Below are 22,881 nucleotides of genomic sequence, written 5' to 3'. Positions count from 1 at the left end.
TATGTTCTAGTATTCAGTTTGGCATATTTAGTGTGTATGAATAGTTACTGTATCCCCCCCCCCAAAAGATACCAAGGGATATATCATCTTGCACACAGCACAGTAAGTAGCACCACCAAGCATGTCACACGTACCCATGTCATGAAAGAAATTACACAGCCCTACAAGCTATTGTTTGAAGGCAAATATGCAATTATAGTAGCAGTCATATTGTAAAGCAGACATACGATGGCAGAATTAAAGTCACATTAAAACCCACCCAAGCCTCACAGGGACGCAGCTCAAGCCCATAGCAAAAATCTACGGGAAATCTGACGGCCATTTGGGATCTTTTCACCATAAGAATTCAACAATAGGAGATTTAGATTACCACAGAGGGGGAAATGCCCAGCTTTCCAGTGAGAAGCAGAGAAAGGTCACAACCTACTAGTCTATAAAATCACAGCAATAATTACTTTAACATACTAACATTCCCATCCTCTCAGCCTTCCAGCCTCAGGCTCCAACAATAAAAGCATCCACCTTCCCTCGTAGATATGAAGACTACTCTTAATGGAATTAATTGGATTAAAAACATCCCTATCAAGTGTTTTAAACACTATGCGGTAGAAAGCATATATTGGCCCATGCGTAAGATAAGATTCTGGGAGTCTCTTCCTTCTCCAGTGCTATAAAATTCAGCTTTTTGCTTTATGACCTTAAGACAGATTTCAAACCCATCACTGGCTCAAGGCTAAAAAAAAAAAAAAAAAATCACTTAATTTGAGATGCTGGCCAGTATAAATTGGAAGGAGGAAGTTCCACATTTGGAAAAAAAAAAATGCACAGAGGAAACCTCTTTGGATGTCTCATTTAATAAATAAAAATCCCCCAAACAGGCAGAATGCAGGAGGTTGATTGGGCTTTGGAATGCTAAATCCTAGCTGCAGAGTGCAGGTGTGGCAAAGAAGTGCTCTGCAAGTCACTGTGATGACCGCAGCACAGCAATGCAGCCACATTGTAGGCTATCAAATTGAGTTTTCAGCTTAAGACGGCGCTAGCTGCTTTTTATGCTTCATAGTTGAGTTCTGGCACAGACATTTAAAACTTTCCAAACTGTTTAACAGATTACACAAATGGCCAGCAGTAGCTGAGCAGGGAGAAAGGGCTCTAACTCAGTAATGTATTCTGCTGTGATAAATTCCCTTTCAGACTGCGACTCCTGTCCTAGCTGAGTCCCTTCGGAAGCAAAAGGAAAATGGATGGAATCAAATATAAAGCAAAGAACTGGCTGAAATGACTCTTCAGGGCCTTCCCTGCAGCGTTGGCAAAGCTGTACCTGGGCTCCAGTTAAGTCTTCAGCCACAGCGACGCTCATTAATTGAAGGCATTTTGGAAAATGCCCTTCAATCCCCTGCTGTGACTGCTGGACCGCTCACAAAATTTCTCCCTCAAGTCCCTTCTGCTCTTTTGAAGCCTTACTGGAATATGCACTGCACAGTCTGGGGCAAGGGAGCAGCCGTCAGTGGACGGGCTCTTCCTCGAGGTGGTTAATTGCAGAGGTGCTGGGGGCCCAGGGAAGGAGCCAGCCGAAGAGAAAAGGAATCAAACCTGAAGCTGCAAAAGCTGCTCCTCAGCTGTCTCTGAGCAGCCTGAGAGGAAACGGTGGGAATCCAAGACATATGAGAAATAACCAGAAAGTCTCATCTGCAAAAAGATGCAGGTACATTAGTAGAAATTAAGTTCTGAAGCGGTGCATGCCTCCGAGCACACACCAAAAGCACATGGTGGAGGCAGCAACCATTGTGAGTTGGAACGAATGCGGCTGCACCCAAGCGCACCTCTGCGGGGATATACACCAGTGCTGGCTGTACACATCTGGGCAGCAATGGGTAGAGAAGCTGGAGGGAAGCAACCACGCCAGTGAGGGTGTGCTGCGTGCAGATTTTAAACACTGGATGCCCCTCTGTGTATCAACAAGGGAAGTCCGCAAGAGGCAGAATACAAATCACAACTGATTTTATTCCAGCCAAAGCTAACAGCAAGCAGAGACTTCCAGGGGACTTGCACACATGTGTTCAGACTCACTGTACCAAGACTGAAGAGTGTTCCTTATGCTGCTCTTGACAGGAGCAAATAATTTAAATTCAAGTTTCCCAAGAACAGCAAAGCCAGCCAGAGGCTACTGACCCAGAGGCAGCTATTGAAAGACAGCAGGTGTGAAGAGATCTTGTTGCCCTTCTATTGCTAAATCTCACATTAAATGATGTTTGAAGCTAGTAGTGTCGAGGGTGAGCTAGGCTGAAAGGGGCAAAACCAACACTGGATGTAAACGATAACTTAAAAGGGGGGGCATAAGATAACATACTAGGAAAGTCTCAGCAGTTTGCCCTGAGTTTTGACCACCACTACTCAGGCAGACACGTTCCATGTTAAAAGAAACAAATTTATGACAAGCTGGTAATTAAATTGTCTGAAGGACCAGTAAACTTCTGTATGCTGTTGTTCTTATGCCACTTTCAACAAAAACAATGCCAGTGTTATGCGTGACTGGGTCTATCCTTGCTTGACTGCTGGGCTGCCTTTTCCCAGTTCCCTGTTTTTATGACCTACATTTCCAAACGTGCCACTGAATTTGGAGTGTTGACAGACAAAATCTCTGGTCTGTTCATGTATTCTCTTGCAGAACAGTAAGAAAAACTTACAATATGTCGGTCAATGTCTTTAATGCAGCTCTGCTTCTGCTACTGAGACACAGCTATTTAACAAAATAGCAGCCAGTTCAGAATTTGAACAACTAATCTGCTTGTTTCTGAAACTCCCCGAGTATCTCCTGGTTTATCATCAGCCATGCATAGGTGCCTGTACTACATCTAACAGAAAAAGACAGTGGTAAAGTCGGAGCACATACATATTTCAAAATGCTGTTTAAGAAACCTACTTTGAAATTTTAAGTGCTATTGACAAACTTTGTTACATCTGAAAAGTTACAAGTAAATACATATGCACCTTTGTAGGCTTTTCTAATGTGCAAAGCTAGAGGCTACTTCGAAACCCAATGAACATCCATTATTATCACTGCTAGTGTCAAGTTCTTCCATTTGCAGCTTTTGCTCTATGGTTTTGACCTCACTAGACCTCATTTTCATACAGGCTCCCTTGCCAGCACACTTTTAAGACATTTTCAGATATGCAAGTATTTGAAGACAATGGAATTGAGATAAAAACAAGACCTATGCTGAAGTTGGTTTTCATTTGAGGAAAAAACCCCTTGCTTTTTCATGTAGCAGTAGAAGTAACTATTAGATTTCAAGTATTTGGTAAAATATAATCAATTAATAGTTGCATCAAACACTGTTATTAAAGTGTTCATCTGTCTGCCTTTAAAATTCAAACCGGTTTAGCTCTAGGTGATGATATTGTTTAAAATTCTAGGTTAAAGCCAGCAAAACCAAGGATTCTTCTTTGGTCAGGGACTGTTCACTTAGTTTTTCTTTATTTTTTATATAACATTGATATATCAAGCTCATATTCAAATTGGTTCCAGACAAATAGCAACTGCTACTGCTACCCCCCCCCGAAAAATCCACTGATCTGAGAATCCATCCATTGCTTGTTAACTGTTGCAGAACTGCCCCTCTCCCACCCCCAGCTCTGCAGTACCCATTAAGATATCTGTCCTCTGAATATCTGGGAAGGTGGGGGGCAGGGAAAGCAAATTCTGGGACCACGTGTAGTGATGGGAATGCTCTTACAGGCACTCGTGGGGATCCAGTATCAGGAAGAGGACCAAAGACTAAACTCCTCAGGACACAAACCACTTTATTTCATGTGGCCAGTATAACTTGACTTTCAGTACACAGCACAAACCGTTACGCTACCTATAGACAATTGCTTGTGAAAACCCAGACTCAAGTTACTCTGAAGACACTGAATAATACAGCTACAATTCTCGTGCTCCATTTTGAGGCTGGACATTTGGAACATCAATAATGCCATTAACCCAAGAGAATTAGGTAAGCCCCATGGTTTTTCAATGACTTAGTTTTTGTCTGCACTAATTTTACCTCCAAATCTGCATGTCTGAAACTCCACACTCGGGTCTGTTTAAAGTGATTACATCTTTTCAGTAAATCTTGGATTGTTCTTTCTCCTGGCTGCAGAGCTGTCTGCCTGCAATTTCTCAAAAGAGCGCCAGGATTTCATGTCCACTGGCCCCTGCATTCCTGCCAAAGCCCTGCAGAAATGAGAGCTGCTGCAGCTGCCAGGGTTTATTTACACACATTCCTGCCTCAAATTGAATTAATGAGCATAATTTAACTCAGGCAATGTCCTCCACAGCTCTTGTTTCTCTTTGCCCCTCTTGACATTTCTTTCTCTCACAAAACCACTCTTGTAGTCTGTCTTAAAGCAGTATCTAGAGTGATTCTGGTGTAAAAAGTAATTGCAGATGCATTTGAGCTGATAAACTTGTACATATCTGCTTACAGCCTACTTTATGGGAAGCCTAGGATCCCCTTAATGAGTATCCAAAAGATTAACTTGAACTTATTTGCTCTGTTCAATCCAAGTTTGTCAGTTTAGCAACAAGCTTGCACAGTTTAATCACTTACAAAAGACCCAACCTTGGCAAGAGCTCTGATGCAACAGATGAGACCAGCTGATGCTACAACATATCTACAGATGTTAACGTTCATACGCTATATTTAGTAGATCTTTTCTACACAGGTCTCCAGCCCATTTCTGCCCTCAGAAATCTGAAATTCTGCATCCACAGCATAAGGGGTCGAACACTAACAAGCCCTGTGGGTGCTGTACAGACACATCACATACAGGAAGCTCCTGTTATGCCACTAACCAGACCAATGCAGTGTTTCCCACGTGTTATGTCAGAAATAGAGCACTGAAATATTTCTCCAAATACTCACACCCATATGACTAACAAAGCCCATTCTCCCCTCTATTATCACCCCATACGGTGTGTGTGTGTCTCACACACTGTGTATATTATGAGGCTTGAAAGACTTAGAACAAAAGCCATATACTTCTACTAGAAGAGTGTGGGAGAAAAGGAACTAAAACCTTTAACGATAAATACATTTGCTACATCAGCACTTCACCAGCATCATGGACAAGAACATTGCTGGCGACAGATGGGGTACACCTGTCCTAAAGGGGGAAAAGGATCTTTGCACAGGAGTTAGCAGGGCTCACTGAAAGAGCTTTAAACTAGATTTGAAGGGGGAAGGGATAAAACCAGGCTCGCTAGAGATAAGCCCGAAGGCAGCACGCCAATGTTTGACGGACCGTGTACTAGTGAGAGCCTTCAGTCTGCCATCTCAGTAGAGGTAGGGGATGGAGGTCCACGCGGCAGCAAAGACAGAAGGGTTATGGATGTGTTAGAAACCACAGAAGCACCTGCCAATGGTCACATAGGGATTAGGGCTTCTCCCCCCAAAAAGGTGGTGGGATCAATAGCCTAACTGAAGTGCATCTACTCTTATGCACACAGCATGGGCAACAAACAAGAGCTGGAAACCACCATGCAGCAGGAAAACTATGATATAGTTGCTACCACAGAAACATGGTGGGATGACTTGCACAACTGGAGTGCTAGAATGGATGGCTATAAACTCTTCAGAAGGGACAGGCAAGGAAGGAGAGATGATGGGGTAGCCCTGTATGTTAGGGAGTGTTTTCATGGTCTAGAGCTTAGTGATGGTGACGATAGGGTTGAGTGTTTATGGGTAAGAACCAGGGGGAAGGCCAACAAGGCAGATACCATGGTGGGAGTCTGTTATAGACCACCCATCCAGAATTAAGAGGGAGACGAAATATTCTGCAAGCAGCTGGGAGAAGTCTTGCAATTGCTAGCCCTTGTTCTCATGGGGGACTTCAACTTACCAGATGTCTCCTAGAAATACAATACAGCAGAGAGGAAACCGTCTAGGACGTTCCTGGAGTGTGTGGAACATAACTTTCTGACACAGCTGGCGAGTGGGCCAACTAGGGAAGGCAGCCCACTGGACCTGTTGTTTGTGAACAGAGAAGGACTCGTGGGTAATGTGATGGCTGGAGGCCATCTTGGGCACAGCGATCTTGAAATGATAAAGTTTTCGATTCTTGGAGAAGTCAGCAGAACTGCCACCTTGGACTTCTGGAGGGCAGACTTTGGCCTGTTTAGGAGACTGGTTGACAGAGCCCCTTGGGAGGCAGTCCTGAAGGGCAAAGGAGTCCAGGAAGGATGGTCATTCTTCAAGAAGGAAATCTTAAAGGCGCAGGAGCAGACCATTCCCACGTGCCAAGAGATGAGCCGGCAGGGAAGACCACTGGCCTGGCTGAACAGAGAGCTTTGGCTGGAACTCAGGGAAAAAAGGGGAGTTTATGACCTTTGGAAAAAGGGGCAGGCAACTCAGGAGGACCACAAGGATGTTGTGAGGTTATGCAAGGAGAAAATTAGAAGAGCCAAAGCCCAGCTAGAACTTAATCTGGCAACTGCCATAAGAGACAACAAAAAAATGTTTCTATAAATACATTAGTAACAAAAGGACGGCTAAAGAGAATCTCCATCCTTTATTGGATGCAGAGGGAAACATAGTGACAAAGGATGAGGAAAAGACGGAGGTAGTTAATGCTGCCTTTGCCTCACTCTTTAATAGTAAGACCAGTTGTTCTCTGGGTACCCAGCCCCCTGAGCTGGAGGACAGGGACGGGGAGCAGAATGAAACCCCCATAATCCAAGGGGAAACGGGTAGTGACCTGCTACACCGCTTAGACACACACAAGTCTATGGGGCCGGATGGGATCCACCCAAGGGTACTGAGTGAGCTGGTGGACGTGCTCACCAAGCCCCTTTCCATCATTTCACAGCAGTCCTGGCTAATCGGGGAGGTTCCAGTTGACTGGAAGTTAGCAAATGTGACGCCCATCTGCAAGAAGGGCCAGAAGGAGGATCTGGGGAACTACAGGCCTGTCAGTCTGACCTCAGTGATGGGGAAGGTTATGGAGCAGATCATCCTGAGTGCCATCACACGGCACGTACAGGACAACCAGGTGATCAGGCCCAGTCAGCATGGGTTTATGAAAGGCAGGTCCTGCTTGACTAACCTGATCTCCTTCTATGACAAAGTGACCTGCTTCATGCATCAGGGAAAGGCTGTGGATGTTGCCTACCTGGAATTTAGTAAAGCCTTTGACATGATTTCCCACAGCATTCTCCTGGAGAAACTGGCTGGTCATGGCTTGGACAGGTGTACTCTTTGCTGGGTGAAAAAAAGGCTGGATGGCTGGGCCCAAAGAGTGGTTGTGAATGGAGTTAAATCCAGTTGGCGGCCGGTCACGAGTGGTGTTCCCCAGGGCTCAGTACTGGGGCCAGTTCTGTTTAATATCTTTATCAACGATCAGGACAAGGGGATCGAGTGCTCCCTCAGTAAGTTTGCAGATGACACCAAGCTGGGCGGGAGTGTTGATCTGCTGGAGGGCAGGAAGGCTCTACAGAGGGATCTGGACAGGCTGGATCGATGGGCCGAGACCAACTGTATGAGGTTCAACAAGGCCAAGTGCCGGGTCCTGCACTTGGGTCACAACAACCCCACGCAGCGCTACAGGCTGGGGAAGAGCGGCTGGAAAGCTGCCCGGTGGAAAAGGACCTGGGGGTGCTGGTCGACAGCCGGCTGGATATGAGCCAGCAGTGTGCCCAGGTGGCCAAGAAGGCCAACGGCATCCTGGCCTGTATCAGAAATGGTGTGGCCAGCAGGAGCAGGGAGGTGATCGTCCCCTGTACTGGGCACTGGTGAGGCCGCACCTCGAGTCCTGTGTTCAGTTTTGGGCCCCTCACTGCAGGAAAGACATGGAGGTGCTGGAGCGTGTCCAGAGAAGGGCAACCGAGTTGGTGAGGGGTCTGGAGCACAAGTCTTATGAGGAGCGGCTGAGGGAACTGGGGCTGTTTAGTCTGGAGAAGAGGAGGCTGAGGGGAGACCTTATCACTCTCTACAACTACCTGAAGGGGGTTGTAGCAAGGTGGGTGCTCGTCTCTTCTGTCAGGTGGCTGGAGATAGGATGAGAGAAAATGGCCTCAAGTTGTGGCAGGGAAGGTTTAGGTTGGATATTAGGAAAAATTTCTTTACTGAAAGGGTTATGAAACATTGGAACAGGCCCCCCCAAGGAAATGGTGGAGTCACCATCCCTGGAGGTATTTAAAAGACATGCAGATGTGGTTCTTAGAGACATGGTTTAGTAGTGGACTTGGCAGTATTAGGTTAGTGGACTCGATGATCTTAAAAGCCTTTTCCAACCTAAACGGTTCTATGATTCTATGATTTCAGCAACACTTTAAACCCCTAGATCCACAAGAAAAAACAAGATTGCTTGGCACACAACAGTTTGGTTTTCTGGGAAGAGTATTCTCTTGTGAAGCTCCCACAACACCGTATCTATCCAGTTAGGTTGATTCATGAAGATTTTCCTTTCCCTAAACAAGACTGACAAGATCCTTAAGAATATTTCAGTGACAAATCAATATATTCCAGGACTTGTGGTTAAAACCACAACAAATTCTATGGGCCTGAGTTTGCAACCCTTACACAAATAGACACTCTTCAAGTAGTTCCAGTAAAATCAGTAGGACGACTGAGAGAGACATAGAGACTCACCACATTCACAGAGCAGGCAGGCACTCTGGGATGGCAAAAGTTCAAAGCATCATCCCAGGTTGAGCCTCTCCTGAAAAACTTACTCCTGCTGGAGAGTTTAAGACTGATTTTGAGTCATGTATCAATTCTCTTCTGCATATACAAAATCAGAAGCCAATACATACAAAACTGCTTGACACCCCATTGCAGAAAGTAGCTGTGCATCTTTGAATGTCCAAAACTGAAATTTTGAACTCCTGAGCACAAGCCTGCTCTAGCTGCAACTGGCACAGGCTGGTTGTAAATTTTGGTAACACTTGGACTGAACAGAAGTGGCATGTCCTGAATCCTCTGCCTAATAGAGAGATATGAGACTCCACCCCCAATTACAAGGCTGATCATGTGCTATGCTTCTGCATATAGACTATTTAGATAAGGAAAACCAGGGGCTTGGGGTTCCATGCCAAAAAGAACGGTCCATGAAAAGTGATTGTCTTGGAAAAAGTGGGGGAGAGGATCTGGAAAGAAAGTGGTGAAGATGCTGGCTGCAGGAAAGATGGTGGAAGTGGCAGAAGATCCCAAAGAACAGGGACACGCATAGAAATAAATGCTGGGGAACGGCTAGGGACCTTGACCAGTAAGACTTGTGGATGGTCAATGCTGACAGCAGTGGCACAGCAGGAACCAACCCAACTCTCTGCCCAGCTTTCCCAGGCCAGCAGTGACCTCCCTGCAGGGAATGGAAGTCAAGACATAGGGAACATAATGCTGTGGTAGGAAAAAACAAATGAGAACACGTAGGGTAAGAGTGCTAATCTCTCTGGTTCTGAAATAAACCCCAGTATCCAGATCCACTATAGGTTGCCATTTACTTGGTCTTGCCTGTGACAGCCAGCACTTGGCTAAATTTGAGTCTTTGCAGGCCACTGCCATTAGAAACTGATGCAGACTTACGGCTTTAAAACAATTTTACTTGCTTGCACAGGAAAAGCATGATAAACACTTATTGTTCGGACTTCCAACGTCAAAAGACCAGAACACACTGCTCTTCATAGGCCTAGCTCTAAAGCCAGCCACCAAGTTCACTTAAAAGCTCCCTCTCAGTCCCCTCTCTGGCTATTTCCAACTTTTCAATAAAATTCCATGCCCCTCAGTCATATTTTATCCCTTACGCACAGCTGAAATCAAATACAGTTGACGCTAACTGTTTACTGGGTCCTTGGAAAGCATTTTGGACTTTGTGGCTGCCTTTCATACATCTTTTGGTCTGTGATGCCAGTGATTGAGGAGTTCAACTGCTCTTCACATATATTCTGAATGAGCAGTAGTGGTGAGACCCATGAGCTCAATGAGATTTTGCCTAACCCTGAATGACAACAGCACTTTCTATAAGCGCCTTAGGAAAACTTTTTGACAGAGCCTTATTTTTTTTGTTGCTCCCCACCAAATACCTATCTTGTTACTCCATGTGCTCACTTCTCCCTCCTCCATTTTTAAAAATTTCTTTTTATATTGGCATTCAATTTTATAAAAGCACAGTGAAAGTCAACTGTCTAACACTATCAAAGAAATTCACCGTCGCATCCTCTGACTTCTGTATCGTTAGAGTGGAGAAACTTCACTTGAATCTGGAAAGATCTTCCCTGAATGCAGCTTCTGTTGAAGCAAAGCTTCAAGTGCCTGCTTTTCATGCTTCTCTGAAATAGAAATAGCCTAAAAATATCCCTTTTTGGTACATCTCTCTTAGAAATTCTCTCAGAACCCCATAACAAGAATATTTCTTCAAACGTCAAAATGAAATGCCAAACATTGGCTGTTCTAGTGTATGTACATACACTGTTGGATAAAACACTGCAAGCAACAGCTTTCATAGATACAGGAACCATAGGACTAATAAAAGAAATACCAAAATAAAATCCTTCAGATGTTTACTGAAACAGATGCTTACTCCAAAATATCGCACAAAAGAAGTCCTTGCAAAAGTTATAGTCATTTTTTTATAGAGTCTAAAATTACACTCTGCTAACCACATTATCTTCTCTTCTAGTCACTCACACATTTTGCACACCCATGCAATGGCAAGCAATGAATTGAGTACAGTGTGGAAACTTTGAAAGCCAATGTTTCTTCATTCTACCCTTTATATTCCTTGCCCTCTCTCCAACTAAGAATTCCACTCCCTCAGCATCTCCTTTGCTTAGTACTGGGTGCAGCTCACAGGTGGAACTGATAGCTGGTAGGTGTTCATTCTCTTCCTTCCCAGAAACCTGAAAATGAGAAACACTCCAAACACACAATTGCAATCTAGATGAGTCCATCAGTTTAGAGAACGGGATAAAGGAAATAAGTTTGCATATAATATTGTTCTGGTTCATTTCCTTGAAATGGACTGGCAATTCCCAGTTGCTGAACAAGGTAATAAGTACCTTCAGAGAAATGAGAAATGCTGTTTGACACCATGAATTTGGGCTGATTTATTGAAAACAAAAAAAAGCCATTTAGGGTGAATTCTAACATTTATTCTACAGTTCAGCCACTGTACTGAACCCTTCCTTCTCCTTCCCCAGCATCCTCCAAAATGCACTCCATGCTATAGAGAAAAGATACATATACTTACTTATCTTTTTTGTGTGACAATGCTACTGTCCAAGGTTTCTCTGCATTGGCCTGCTGACTCTATAGTATGCATCAAATTGCCTTCAGTCATATACTGGAAAAGGGAGATGTGTCCAGAGCTGCAAGATGGAGCGCTGCAAGATGCTTTGCAGCTCTTAGTGGTAGAAGAAACTCGCTGCCCAACATCAAGCTACTGAGAGGTGCCGTTGTTGCATTTTACGATGCAGAGACCAATGGTGGCACATCTAATCATGAGTGGCTCCTTCACACTTTAGGCATTATGTTACGGAAACATAACAATACAGGTTATACAACAATACAACACCTGTATTATTCTCTGTCCTTGTTACCTATCAATCTTATTGAATCACATACTACTCTAAAGAAAATACAGCTCTCTGAAGTTTGTGTATTTGTTTAGCACCGCTATTATAACACTGTTAGTCTTTTCCCCAGTCTCCTTCCTATGCCTTCTGACAAGGTTACTGGTATAGAAACCCCAGCTCAAGTGATACACATACCCAAATGAGAAATTACGCTCTACAAGTCAAATGGTACAGTTTGACTTCCCGCACAGACACCCAAAGGCACTCCCAAAACTTACAGCATTCAGATTAGAATTGCTTTTTGTTGGCCACATCTGCCAATAGAGAAGCAGCACAAGATACCATTGCTGCCACCAGTTGTCAACACGAAAGCCGCAGAGGACAGACTGCACTGGCTGACCCACAGCAGCCAGCAGGGTACTGGGGAGGGCTGCGCTCCTTCCAGCCTCACTACTCCTGAAGCCTGTGTACCCACGTTTGCCTTAGAACAATATAAGAGAGATCATTTCCACTCCTCAGGGCTTTTTGGATCAAATGTTGACATAATACAATTGGGAAAAAATGATCTCATGAAACACATACTGTAGGGAGGAAAGGGAATAAAGGTATGTTTCACATTGATCTAGAAATATTTTCCCATATGAAATAGTTATGCTTGTCTCTTACAAAAATGTAATCCAACCAGTGTAGGAAAGAAACAGTGGTGTGCAGCACAAATTCAGCTAAACAAACAAAAAATCCCCCACAAAACAAAGCCCCTTTATAATATGTAAATTTGAATAAAAACACAACATGACCCTCCTACCCCCAAGGAATGAAGGGAAAAACAACATCCCAACCAAATCCCAAATATCTGCTATCTGGGCTTTCCTGCATCCATCAGAAAACAAAGCAACTTAAGTGTGACAAAAACAAGCTATAAAACCACTAATTCCAACCTCACAGACAGTCACCTCCTGCCCTCTGGAATAGATCCCATCTGCTGCTCTTATTTTCTAGAAGATCCACAGCTTCATTGCTCTGAGGTTAAATGCTCTTTTAAAAATGATCTTACATACACAATTACCCTACCACCTTCCCTTCTTTGTGTCCTAGAAAATATAGAAAAAACAGCATATTGATCTCTCTACTCTCATGTCCTCTCTCTCCTGCCCATCCTCACCATGCCAGACCATTTAGGCAATAAACTCCACACAGGAACAGAATATTGCTTGATGCCTTCACACTGCCTGGAAACGTGGCTGGTTCTCACATATGACAACCACAGCCAGGAGTGCTGAACAGTGAACGCGTGCGGAGGCAGACCCAAATCTCTTGGCTACGAAGCCTCTTGCATTGCCCTCTAGCCCACCCTACCCACCCCCTACGCAGCACACTGGTAGCCTACAAAGTTGATCTGCACAAGATGCCACAGAGGCCAAGTGCTTCACAAGAGGCATAAAAACTGTTTGGCTACTCTCCAGTAATGCCATCCAACAGAAAAAAAGTTTTTTCTTTTATCGAGATGCACACAAACCCTTGTCATGACAAACCCACATTGCACAGCTGTTTGATTTTCTTTCTTAAATTTCTGATTTAGAACGCAGCCTACATCAGAAATGCTCTGATCCAGTACGGCAAGTCATACATTCTTACTTTGTCCTTGCTCATCAACGGGACTCAAAAAACAGACTTTTTTTGTAGACATGAGTATTAGTACACACTGCCTCTGGTACAATACAGTAGCTGCTTTTCTATATTTAAAAACCAGCTGTTTCTAATTAAAAAAATACTGAATAGGGTATCTTCCAAACATCTTTCCATGAGCATGCAACAAGGCTTCACTACTTTTAAATATATGAAAAAGTGATTTGGGGAAATTTTGAAGAACATTGAGCAACCCTGGACTCCAAATTGAAAAAAGATGCAATTTTTGAAGCACAGTCCATTACCATGGAACGATAACTCTATCCTGAGAGAAGGAGCTTGTTCCTGGACACCGCAATACCCCACTCCAAAACCAATAAATCTGGATAATCTGCCAATTACGCAGAAGAGTAAGTGTTCTTTGTGTGCACTGTATTTCTATTTAAGCTACTGAGCAGCATTTCAACTTGTTGAGGCTACATGATCTCCAAACAGACGTTGGCCAGACAGTGTGGCTAGCATCCAGGTTACACTGCAACACTGAAGGAAAACCAGCTGACACCCGATGCACCATCTGTACAACCTGCAGGTAACCATTTATCTCCACTCACTCTCCTGTTGCTCCCCCATCTAACACACTAGCCTATTAGCCACAGCTCTTCTGCAGGGAACGAATAAAGACCGAAGCGAAGATGGGCACATGAAAACTTCAGAGAAGTTTGAAGGCCAGCTGACTGCCTCACTCTGCACTGCCAGTTCCCAAACCAGAACAAGTTTTTACGCTCAGGGCTTAACCCTATTTTCATATGGCTCTATATAGGAAATGCCAGCACAATGCTGGGCACAGCTGCATATACAGTCCTGCTTTAAAACCTTCATGAAATACTTCTGAAGAAGAAATGATTCTGAGACATCTTTTAGAAATATTTAGGATATGTTCACTGCAGAGCTGCCAAATTGGTAAAGTAGCATGTTTTGGGGGGTTAGCCTCCAGAAAATAAGCATGTTTAATCTATTAGTTTTGTATTCAGGAGTTACTAAAATATTTATTTTTCTTTATCTCAGTTTTTTCATCTTTCTGGGGTATGACAAAGAACACCACCACGCCAGGGATCTAGAAGTGAGAGATTCAGTTCTGAAAGCCATGTGTGGTTCATAATAACAACAAACCCACTCCTTCAACAGATGCTTAAAAATATATGCATGCTTCATTATTCTAATTTGTCTGCTCAGAGCCTAGTCCAAAACTGCAGAAAAAGTTCCAAAACCACATCAAGTGCCATGGAGACTGCTGTGCATAATAATAAAAACAAACATGATCAGCAGGCATTAAGGACATCAATCTGCAGGCAAACTCTGATTTCTGCCTAACAGCTGGATGAAGCATTTCCACAGACCAAAACATTAACACCACAATGTAATACGCAACCGGCTGCAGACAAACCAACCACAATCAGAACGGCCGATTTTCTAACTAGCACCAAACTGCGGAAATATGAGAAGCCAGAAAGAACAACAACTGAGATCTCTGGAAAAAGATTCAAATGTAGAGAGAAAGGCAAAAACATTTTGGAAAACACAAAAATGTACATTAAGCTGTCAGTGTTTCAGCGTGGATTTGAAAGAGCAGTAACGTGAAACCTGTTTATTACGGTGCAATAATGATTATTATCTTGCCTCCAGGATTTTTTGGTTTTGTGTTGTTTCCAAGTCTTCCAAACCATGAAGTTTTCTCACACGCTTTGGCAAGAACTGAACCAGCAAGATTTAAGAGAGCTTCAGACCGAAGGCCAGCTACAAAACTGGCCATGAAACCAGAGTCCATCAGACCCTCTACATCACCTCCTGCCCTCAAAAACCAATGATGTAGTGCAAAAGCTAAGGTAAAACTGTCTTGCTAATGGCATGCACACAGAGAAGAATGGGAAGCTTTGCTAAAAGAGGGTTAGATATTTTCTTGACAAACCATTAATATGAGTAAGTCCTGCTATTGTCACATTACATGGGATCAGAGATCTCAATTACTGGGATCTTTTAAAAAAGCACCCCTAATCCAGGCAAAGCTGATACGTACAGACTTTAAGGAAGCTGTGCAAGTAGACAAATAACCTAGCAAGAATTTGACAGTTTAGCTGGAAGAAAATAAGTATCTTCTGTCAAGTATGTGGGCAGCACAAGGAAACAAAAAGCACGCCTGCCACTACAGCTATGAAAGCGGCTCTTACATGTAGCTGTTTCCACTAAACAGAAGCAGAGTTGGTGGTACAATGATTAATTGGATTGTGATTTTGATGAAGCTTCTGTCAACTGCAGTTGAACAAAATTAACTGGAAAGTGCAGCAGCTCCAACTTCAAAACCTCCAGCCGTGAGGAAGCTGGAGGCCTCAGATGAGAAAGGGCTTCCTAATGCCGTCCTGAGATCAAATTAATGGGTTCCAAACCCAAAATGATTCTTAAACCCCAGTTCTGAGATATGCCCACATACAGCACAAAGCAAAAGAGTAAAACCCTGGAAATGACTAACCTGCACTTCGGATTAACCACGACACATGACCCTCTCGAAAGCAGATTAAAACCCCCACTCTTTTACCCACTCCCCTCCAGGCTGGAAGAATGAGACTGATACTGATCTTTCTAAAGACATTTCCTTCATGGTAACAACAACTAATGAGGCAGAGACAAAACACAACACTTGAATTAAGGGGAGGAAGTGACAGCTCAGTAGTAGTTCCTTCTTCATCCACAACCAATAACATGCTTCAGAGACATGACAGGAACACCCCTTCCCTGCCACCCCACTCTCCCTTAAAACACTAAAAATACAGTATTTTAGCTTTGGATGGGCAAGTAAGACATCTGTTGTTCTTCATGTTAGATATGTCTGGATCAAGACTCAAAGTGTGATCACTTTCATATACATATATAACATCATCTTGTATACATACAAATGCTTTCAGGTACAGGTATCTAGGTGTGTGCATGGGTGGGAATTCCCGCACACAGACTTTGATCCATACCATGTAATATTATTCCCATAAACCTAAAGTATGCTACAATTCCTATGAAGAAATCCATAAGAGAAAAGAATATGAGCAGCATTTCACTCAACACCTGTATGACATATGCAAGAAATGAGCACAAATGATATTGCTCACTGTTCTCTTCGGGGCATGAAATCCCGATCCGCCAGACAAACAGAATACCCAAGACTGCATGAGAGCAGAATTACTAACTAAGAATTGCTAATGTGCTGATCAACAAAATACCACCGGGTTACAAGCCATGAGCCCCAAAAGTTCTGGAAAAAGATAATTTGAAAGGCACTCACATCCTTAGTGCAGCACATTTCTGTACCACCTCTTAATGAGTATCAAAGTGGTTAGCACTTTTTAAAAACATAGGCATCCACTTGTTTCCAACAATCTGTGGCAGGAAGTCATAACTACTGGAAGGTGGGTAAGGATTTACATATTGTGCAAAATACTGTCCTCTGGGAGTGCTCATCCAAAGTCAGCTCCCATTCACGTATCCTGGCTCCTATGGCAAGACAAAAAAATAGGCACTGACTTTGCTCACTGTCACTGTTCTCTGCAAATACAAAAAGAACTTCTCTTAAAAAACCATACAAATATTCAGGAAAGCCAAGAGAGCTACCAGAGGGCTTCCTTTGGTACATTCCTTGGTCTCACATTATTGCTTCTGATACTATTAAAGGAAAATACTATTTGTGTGTCTGAAAAGGTTCCCCCAAAACAGCCAGAGAGTTTATTTCCAAAGTACCAGATGTCATACTATTGGAAAACTTCTGTTAAGGCCTACTGAGACTTTTATCACAGCTTTGTCTTCTTATGTTACATGTATTCCATTATGAATACTGTAGTAGAAACAGAAGAAGTATGTTGACTCTCTGACAGCAGAGATTAACTAAGTTGCTTCCCTTTGCCCTCAAGAAGAAAAAAAAAAAAAGGTATTATTTTCCCTGTGAGAATGCTCAAGATACAATGGGCCAGAGAAAGAAATACTTAGTGAAAATGGTTTAATAAATCCCAGCAGAAACAAAGCATCTTTTCACATACTTAAAAATGTGCAAGGCTCCATGCTGACATTTGATGAATGGATGGAATAAAATGTTTTGCACCTCCTATGCCTTCTACAGATAGCATAAAAAGTCCCAGCTGGCACAGATGCTAGGTGAGTACTACAGTGAAAAACAGCTCCCTTCAAGTGCTACTGGATTTGCATAGTATGAGGATCTAAAATGTTCTAGAGTTCAGTTTATTTGAAGATAAACACACTATCGAGATTCAAAACCAAAACAAAGCTTTTAAGATACCTTGATTACTTGCAAATGCAGAAAAGAAGATAGCAGGAGTAAAGAAATAACTTAAGTCTGGGAAGCAGCAAGGCAATTCATTTTACTGAACACAGCCTAACACGATCCCAGCTCATTTCACCACGTGGTGGTTTTATGACAGCAACTGATTACTCAACAGACTTTGTATAAGTTAATGCAAGTGGTAAGCAACTTCCGTTTACCTTGGGAGCTTTCCTTGATTTTAAAAAAGGATTAAAAAACCCCAAATCCACTCTCCTCCAACTGCTGCTCCTTTTCTCAAAAAGACAAAGAAACAGTGATAGAATAGTATTGATCCCCCCAACACACACACTGAAAGCCACACAACAGATTGTTTCTGACTGCTTGCATTCATAAAGTATCTTTCTAGAATAATGAACAATCCTTAACATCTTTGATGATTACCGACCCAGGGACACAGCTCCACAAGTACTGGACCAGACAATCGAAGTAAATGTGTTCTCCACCAAAAAAAAAGTACATGAGATTATTTTCATCTCAACAAGATATTAGTACCACTTCTCAAGTCATAATGTCAGAAAGCCAGAGCATAAACCCAAAGTTTAAATAGAAACACTATCTAAAAACATATTCAAGTAAAACCAAAACCTTATTAAAATGAAGCTTTTGTTCTGAGACCTGTGGTTTATGTTGGAGCAAATGTTGATGACCAACACAATATGAATTTTGTTGCAGTTGCAATTAAAAAATAATGGGAGCTACTTTAGAAAAAAAAGCGACACCAAGCTAAAGCTGATAGCCTAACCCTTCTTGTATGAAGGAACAGCTCACCTTATTGTTTGTGTTTTAGAAGGCTGACATTTTAATGGCAGCACTACAAGTGTGCTGTTGAGAACAAGTAGTTCATGGCTCTGCATGATACTCGTCAAATTTCTGCTCCATACGTGAAAACGTGAATTAGAGCTACTGATGCTGTATGTGCTGTGAAACACACAAACAGCACCATGAAATACTATCAGAGGACCGAGGCTTTGTCTATCACTTACTTGCTAATCCCAGCCTGTCAGTTGTCACTCTCTGCTGTAAAAAGCTGTCCATGAAAATCTACCATAGCCTCCCTTATCCCCACTGTTCTAGCACAAGATAATAAAATATGTATTGGGCCAGAACAGTAACAAAATCATGCCCGACTGCTCTTGTTGAGTACAAACATGAGAGTAACCTCAAAAATCTCTAACTGGCTTGCCAACACTTAGCTTTTCTAACTATTATTTTCTAGTACACAAGGGTGACATGAGTTAAATATGCTTAGATTCTTTGTTAAAATGAGTTTGCTTTGCTTCTTCCTGTACCATAAACAGCACCTTTGCATTAAGGAAAACTCTAAACTTACTACAAAATACCTTTTTTCTGGTCATTTTGACAGCAGTTCCACTTCTACAGAATAACTTTTTAACATACGTTTATTAAGTCCTTCATTGTTCATGGTAAACCCCTATTTTAAATACACACAAGGCTCTTGAGTGATTTTGACAGGCTCATGACTCAATCTTCTCACCATGGGTTGAAATAATGACACCGAAGGGAAAATTTCACCACCTGGAACTCAGCTGACACTGAAGGAGCAAATCCAAAATTCCTCTAGTATTATAAAGGGACCAGTAACATATCAGCTTCCCTTCTGTTTCTGACCATCTCATCTTATTCTCAAGTAAAATCTGGTTTATTTTAAATGAACGCAGGAAAAAAAGGAGGAGTATGAAAGCAAAATATATGGAAGAGAAAGAATCCATGAGAAAAAACCAAAACCTCAAAACAAATAAACTAAATTTCTACATAGCATTTTGTCAAACACACAAAGTCTTACTAGGAAAGCACTAATGAAAGAACCAGTCTCACTGCTATCCAAGTGAACTAAGCACTGTTATACAGTATCCACAGTGCATATAATCACATATGATACCACTTTTGGGGAGAAAAAAGGCTCTTCTAATGAGGAGATTAAGCTAAATGAATGCAGAGATTAAAAAAAGGTTAAAATTAAGTACAAGCACTCTTACTAAAGCGCAGTTCTTTTCCAAGTATTGTGTGAGTGTTCAGGAAGCAGCAAGAAGCAGCGCTGGTGACAGCGCGGCGCTGCACCGAGCAGCTCACCGTGCAGCTGAACGTTCGTACTGACCTGCCCCAGCATGTCTGGTGCGATGGGGAATGTGGGCCAGATGGCTGAGTAGACACCGAAGAACACCAGCCAGAGCAGCATGCTTCCCCAGACGGCCAGGTGACTGAACTGTCGAGAAGGGAAAGAAGGAGAGTCAACACAGAGCACTTCTCCATCCACCTAACCCATTGGTATTTCTCTGTTCAGGTCTCCGTCGGTCTCTCTCAGGCCTGTCTACCGCACTTGGTTTCATGCCAGTAGCACAGATTGTTTAAACAGTATAAACCAGCTCTCCTCTTTAATTTTTGCCTCACTACAGGGCAGACAGATAGTCCTCTCAGCCAATCTGTCTTTCTTGGAGCTCCAAAATCTCATCAGATTTTCCTTGGTACTCTGGTTTCTCTCACCTAGTGCCTGCTTCCTGTTGTGCACATGCCAGGTTCAACACAAACATCAAAAGGTAGAAATTTTCAAAGGCTCAGGTTAAAGTTCACATGGACCAATCCCTCATGGCAGAGGGCACACATACAAGCCATGTGCACCGCTCGCTGACCTTTCACAGAGGAAGACTCAGTGCTGCGTAATGCACTACCACAATCAACATCTACTAATCACCTTTGCTTTTTTTGTTTTAAAGGTGTCCTAAGTGATGTGATGCAGTTTATATCTTGAATCTGTAGACTCACTAAGAGTAAACAAAAGTAGTATTAAAGTGACCAAGAGCATGTCCAGAACAGACTTCGTTTCAGTTGCATTAAATAAAGTAATTTTTCCTATGTACCCAAACTATTTTGCTGTTTAGGATGATTTAAGCTGTTCTACTTTTACACTGCAGTGGATGGAATCAGTAATTTCAGTTGTAACAAGCAACTGACCTCATTATTGGCTCCAGCTTTTGTGGATGCCAACGACTCCCGTGGCTGATGACTTTGGCTCCAATTCAGTGAAGTACCTGCATAAATCTTAATTGCTAATTACATATGGGTATAGGAACATGGGAATGAATTCACACACTGGTTGCTGTGGTGGACCCAGTGTGTGTGTTTAGTTCTCAGCTTTATACTTTCTATCTGATGACTGTACTTGTTGACTTTTTGAACAGTATGTCTAAGAAACAAAGTGTCTGAGTATTGCAGTTCTGCCCGCTGTGAGATAGACACAAACTTCGGGAAGGAGGAGAAAATTGCTCCTCCTCTGGAAGCACTGAGCATCCTCAGAAAGGAGAGCTTTCTCCAGCACAGGCAGTGAAAATAAACAAGGACAGTCTGCAGCACCAGCACAGTGCAGACTGGCAGATAGCTGGGAGAAACTGGAAGCTGCCTTACAGTAGAAGCATTCGTATGGCAAAACATCAGAAGCGATGGAAAGAACACTCTTCTAGGCACTCTCAGAAAGCTGGAATTTTGTTCAGCCCTAAAAGTTGCTGGGCTAATGAGCAGTACATAGGGTAGGCCCCTTCATGGATAGACACAGTGGGCAGGAAGATTTATTTTCAACTGGAGATCTGACCAGAACTGCTTTATTTTAAACCCCCCACATTTTAAGATTCAGTTTTAATGTGAATAAAACTAAGAGACTGGAAGGTTTTGGTGTTTTGGTTTTTTATTGGTTTGTTTGGGTTTTTTTGGTTTGTTTTTTTTTTTTTTTGGGGGGGGGGGGGTGTTGGTTTTTGGGGGTTTTTTTTTGTTAACACTTGGAGGAAGGGGGATATTTTACCCTTTCAGTCTACTTGCTTTTCTGAAAACTAGGGACAATTCATGTCAAGATTCTGACTAAAATAAAGCCTTGCCACAGTGAGCAACTGTAGTGCTCAGCTCCCCAAAACACAAGTACTGCAAGGTTGCTGCAAGAACTCATCTTTAAGAAAAGCCAGCCCCATGTAAAGGCAGAACAGCACCAGCACCGCTTTCCCAAAGGATGTGACACCTTCTCTTGACCCACACAGCCTTCCTTCCAAACAAGTCGACAGAAGGCTCTGGATAGCTTGGACTGATGCTTCCAAGTTGCAAGCTCCTACAGACTTTATGATTAAAACCAGTAACGATAAAAGCAAGCAGGGAAACCAGTCCAAGACACAGTCTTATCTTTTTAAGAGATGTATTTATGCTATTGAAATTACATTGGTTTTTTCGTCTCCCTCCTCATTTTCTTCCCTGTCTGCTGGTAGGACAGTTTGAGTTTTCACTTTATAAAGCTTTTCACCTTGCCCTTTCCAGCTCAACAAAGACTTTGCTCATTTAATGCTGTCTTTATCTTCTCTCATGGTTGTCCCAATCATGTCTTTATCACAGGCTTGTACCTGCCTGAATGGCTTCTCTATATTTAAAAGAGCTTCTGCTTTCAGGAAGAGCCCTTCTTGCCCTGCTTGAAAATGTTCCTTATACTCTCACCCCACCAACCTTTGCACTGTTGATTCTCCACTGATCTCTGTCATTTACCCCTGGAGAATTCATGTACAAAGCAGAAGTGAGTCCATCAGATGTGTTAAATGAATGAGAGTCAGAAAAAAGAAATCAAGGCTCTCACATAAAAACTAGACACACTAAGGCTATCCTCTGCATCCTATTTACCTGAAATAGTTCATATAGCATGGTAAAGCAGGGAAGAAAGCTGTACGTGTTTGGGAAAAAGCCTAGTGCAGTGTTCCAGATAGGTAACACGTAACATGAAGCTGCTTCACACAGCTCCAACATGCGGATTTTGTTATGCAGCACGTTACCACTTTAACGGAAGCCTTTCTTTCCACACTACCTACTGGATATACCAGGCTCCCAAACACTTCGAATCTGCATTATTTATTTAAAGCTTTCAGCTAAACCCATCATGTTCTCCCAAGTGGCAGCATCCCTCTCACTCTCAAGAACAAATTGCATGTAACCAATCCACTTGATGATGGAGAAGAGGCTTAACTCAATGTTGTACATTTAATACTCTTCAAGTAACCTAAAGATTCTGTGTGTGTTGATTCACTCACAGCTGAAACAATAACTATAATCAACATCAGATTCCAAGATGATGAGAGTCACTGGTCCAGGCAATGGGACAGGAATTAGAAACGTACATGGAAAAACACTGATTCTAAACACTATCACTTTTTTATGCATAACAATAATTTCTCCATAAAATGCCAGTGTTAAAGAAAACTGAGATCTACTAAATGTTATGGTATCTTTTAAAATAAAATTTAGATAATAGGGGATCATAATTATTCCCAAGTGACTGAAAAGACAC

The 22,881-nt window shown here is 42.5% G+C and overlaps 1 protein-coding gene across 1 annotated transcript in view; it reads right to left on the bottom strand.

Moving 5' to 3' along the window:
* ATP8A2 (ATPase phospholipid transporting 8A2) overlaps positions 1–22,881 on the bottom strand; it is a 306,672-nt gene that overhangs the window by 80,141 nt on the left and 203,650 nt on the right. Inside the window, exon 33 of the mRNA XM_075050583.1 lies at positions 19,672–19,779. Coding sequence (XP_074906684.1) covers positions 19,672–19,779 — 108 coding nt within the window. The remainder of the gene's footprint in view (positions 1–19,671; positions 19,780–22,881) is intronic.

The sequence above is a fragment of the Buteo buteo genome, chromosome 18 (assembly GCF_964188355.1).
Source record: "Buteo buteo chromosome 18, bButBut1.hap1.1, whole genome shotgun sequence".
NCBI classification, from domain to species: Eukaryota; Metazoa; Chordata; class Aves; order Accipitriformes; family Accipitridae; genus Buteo; species Buteo buteo.
Note: the sequence above shows the minus strand (reverse complement) of the source record. Positions and strands in the feature narration are given on the sequence as shown.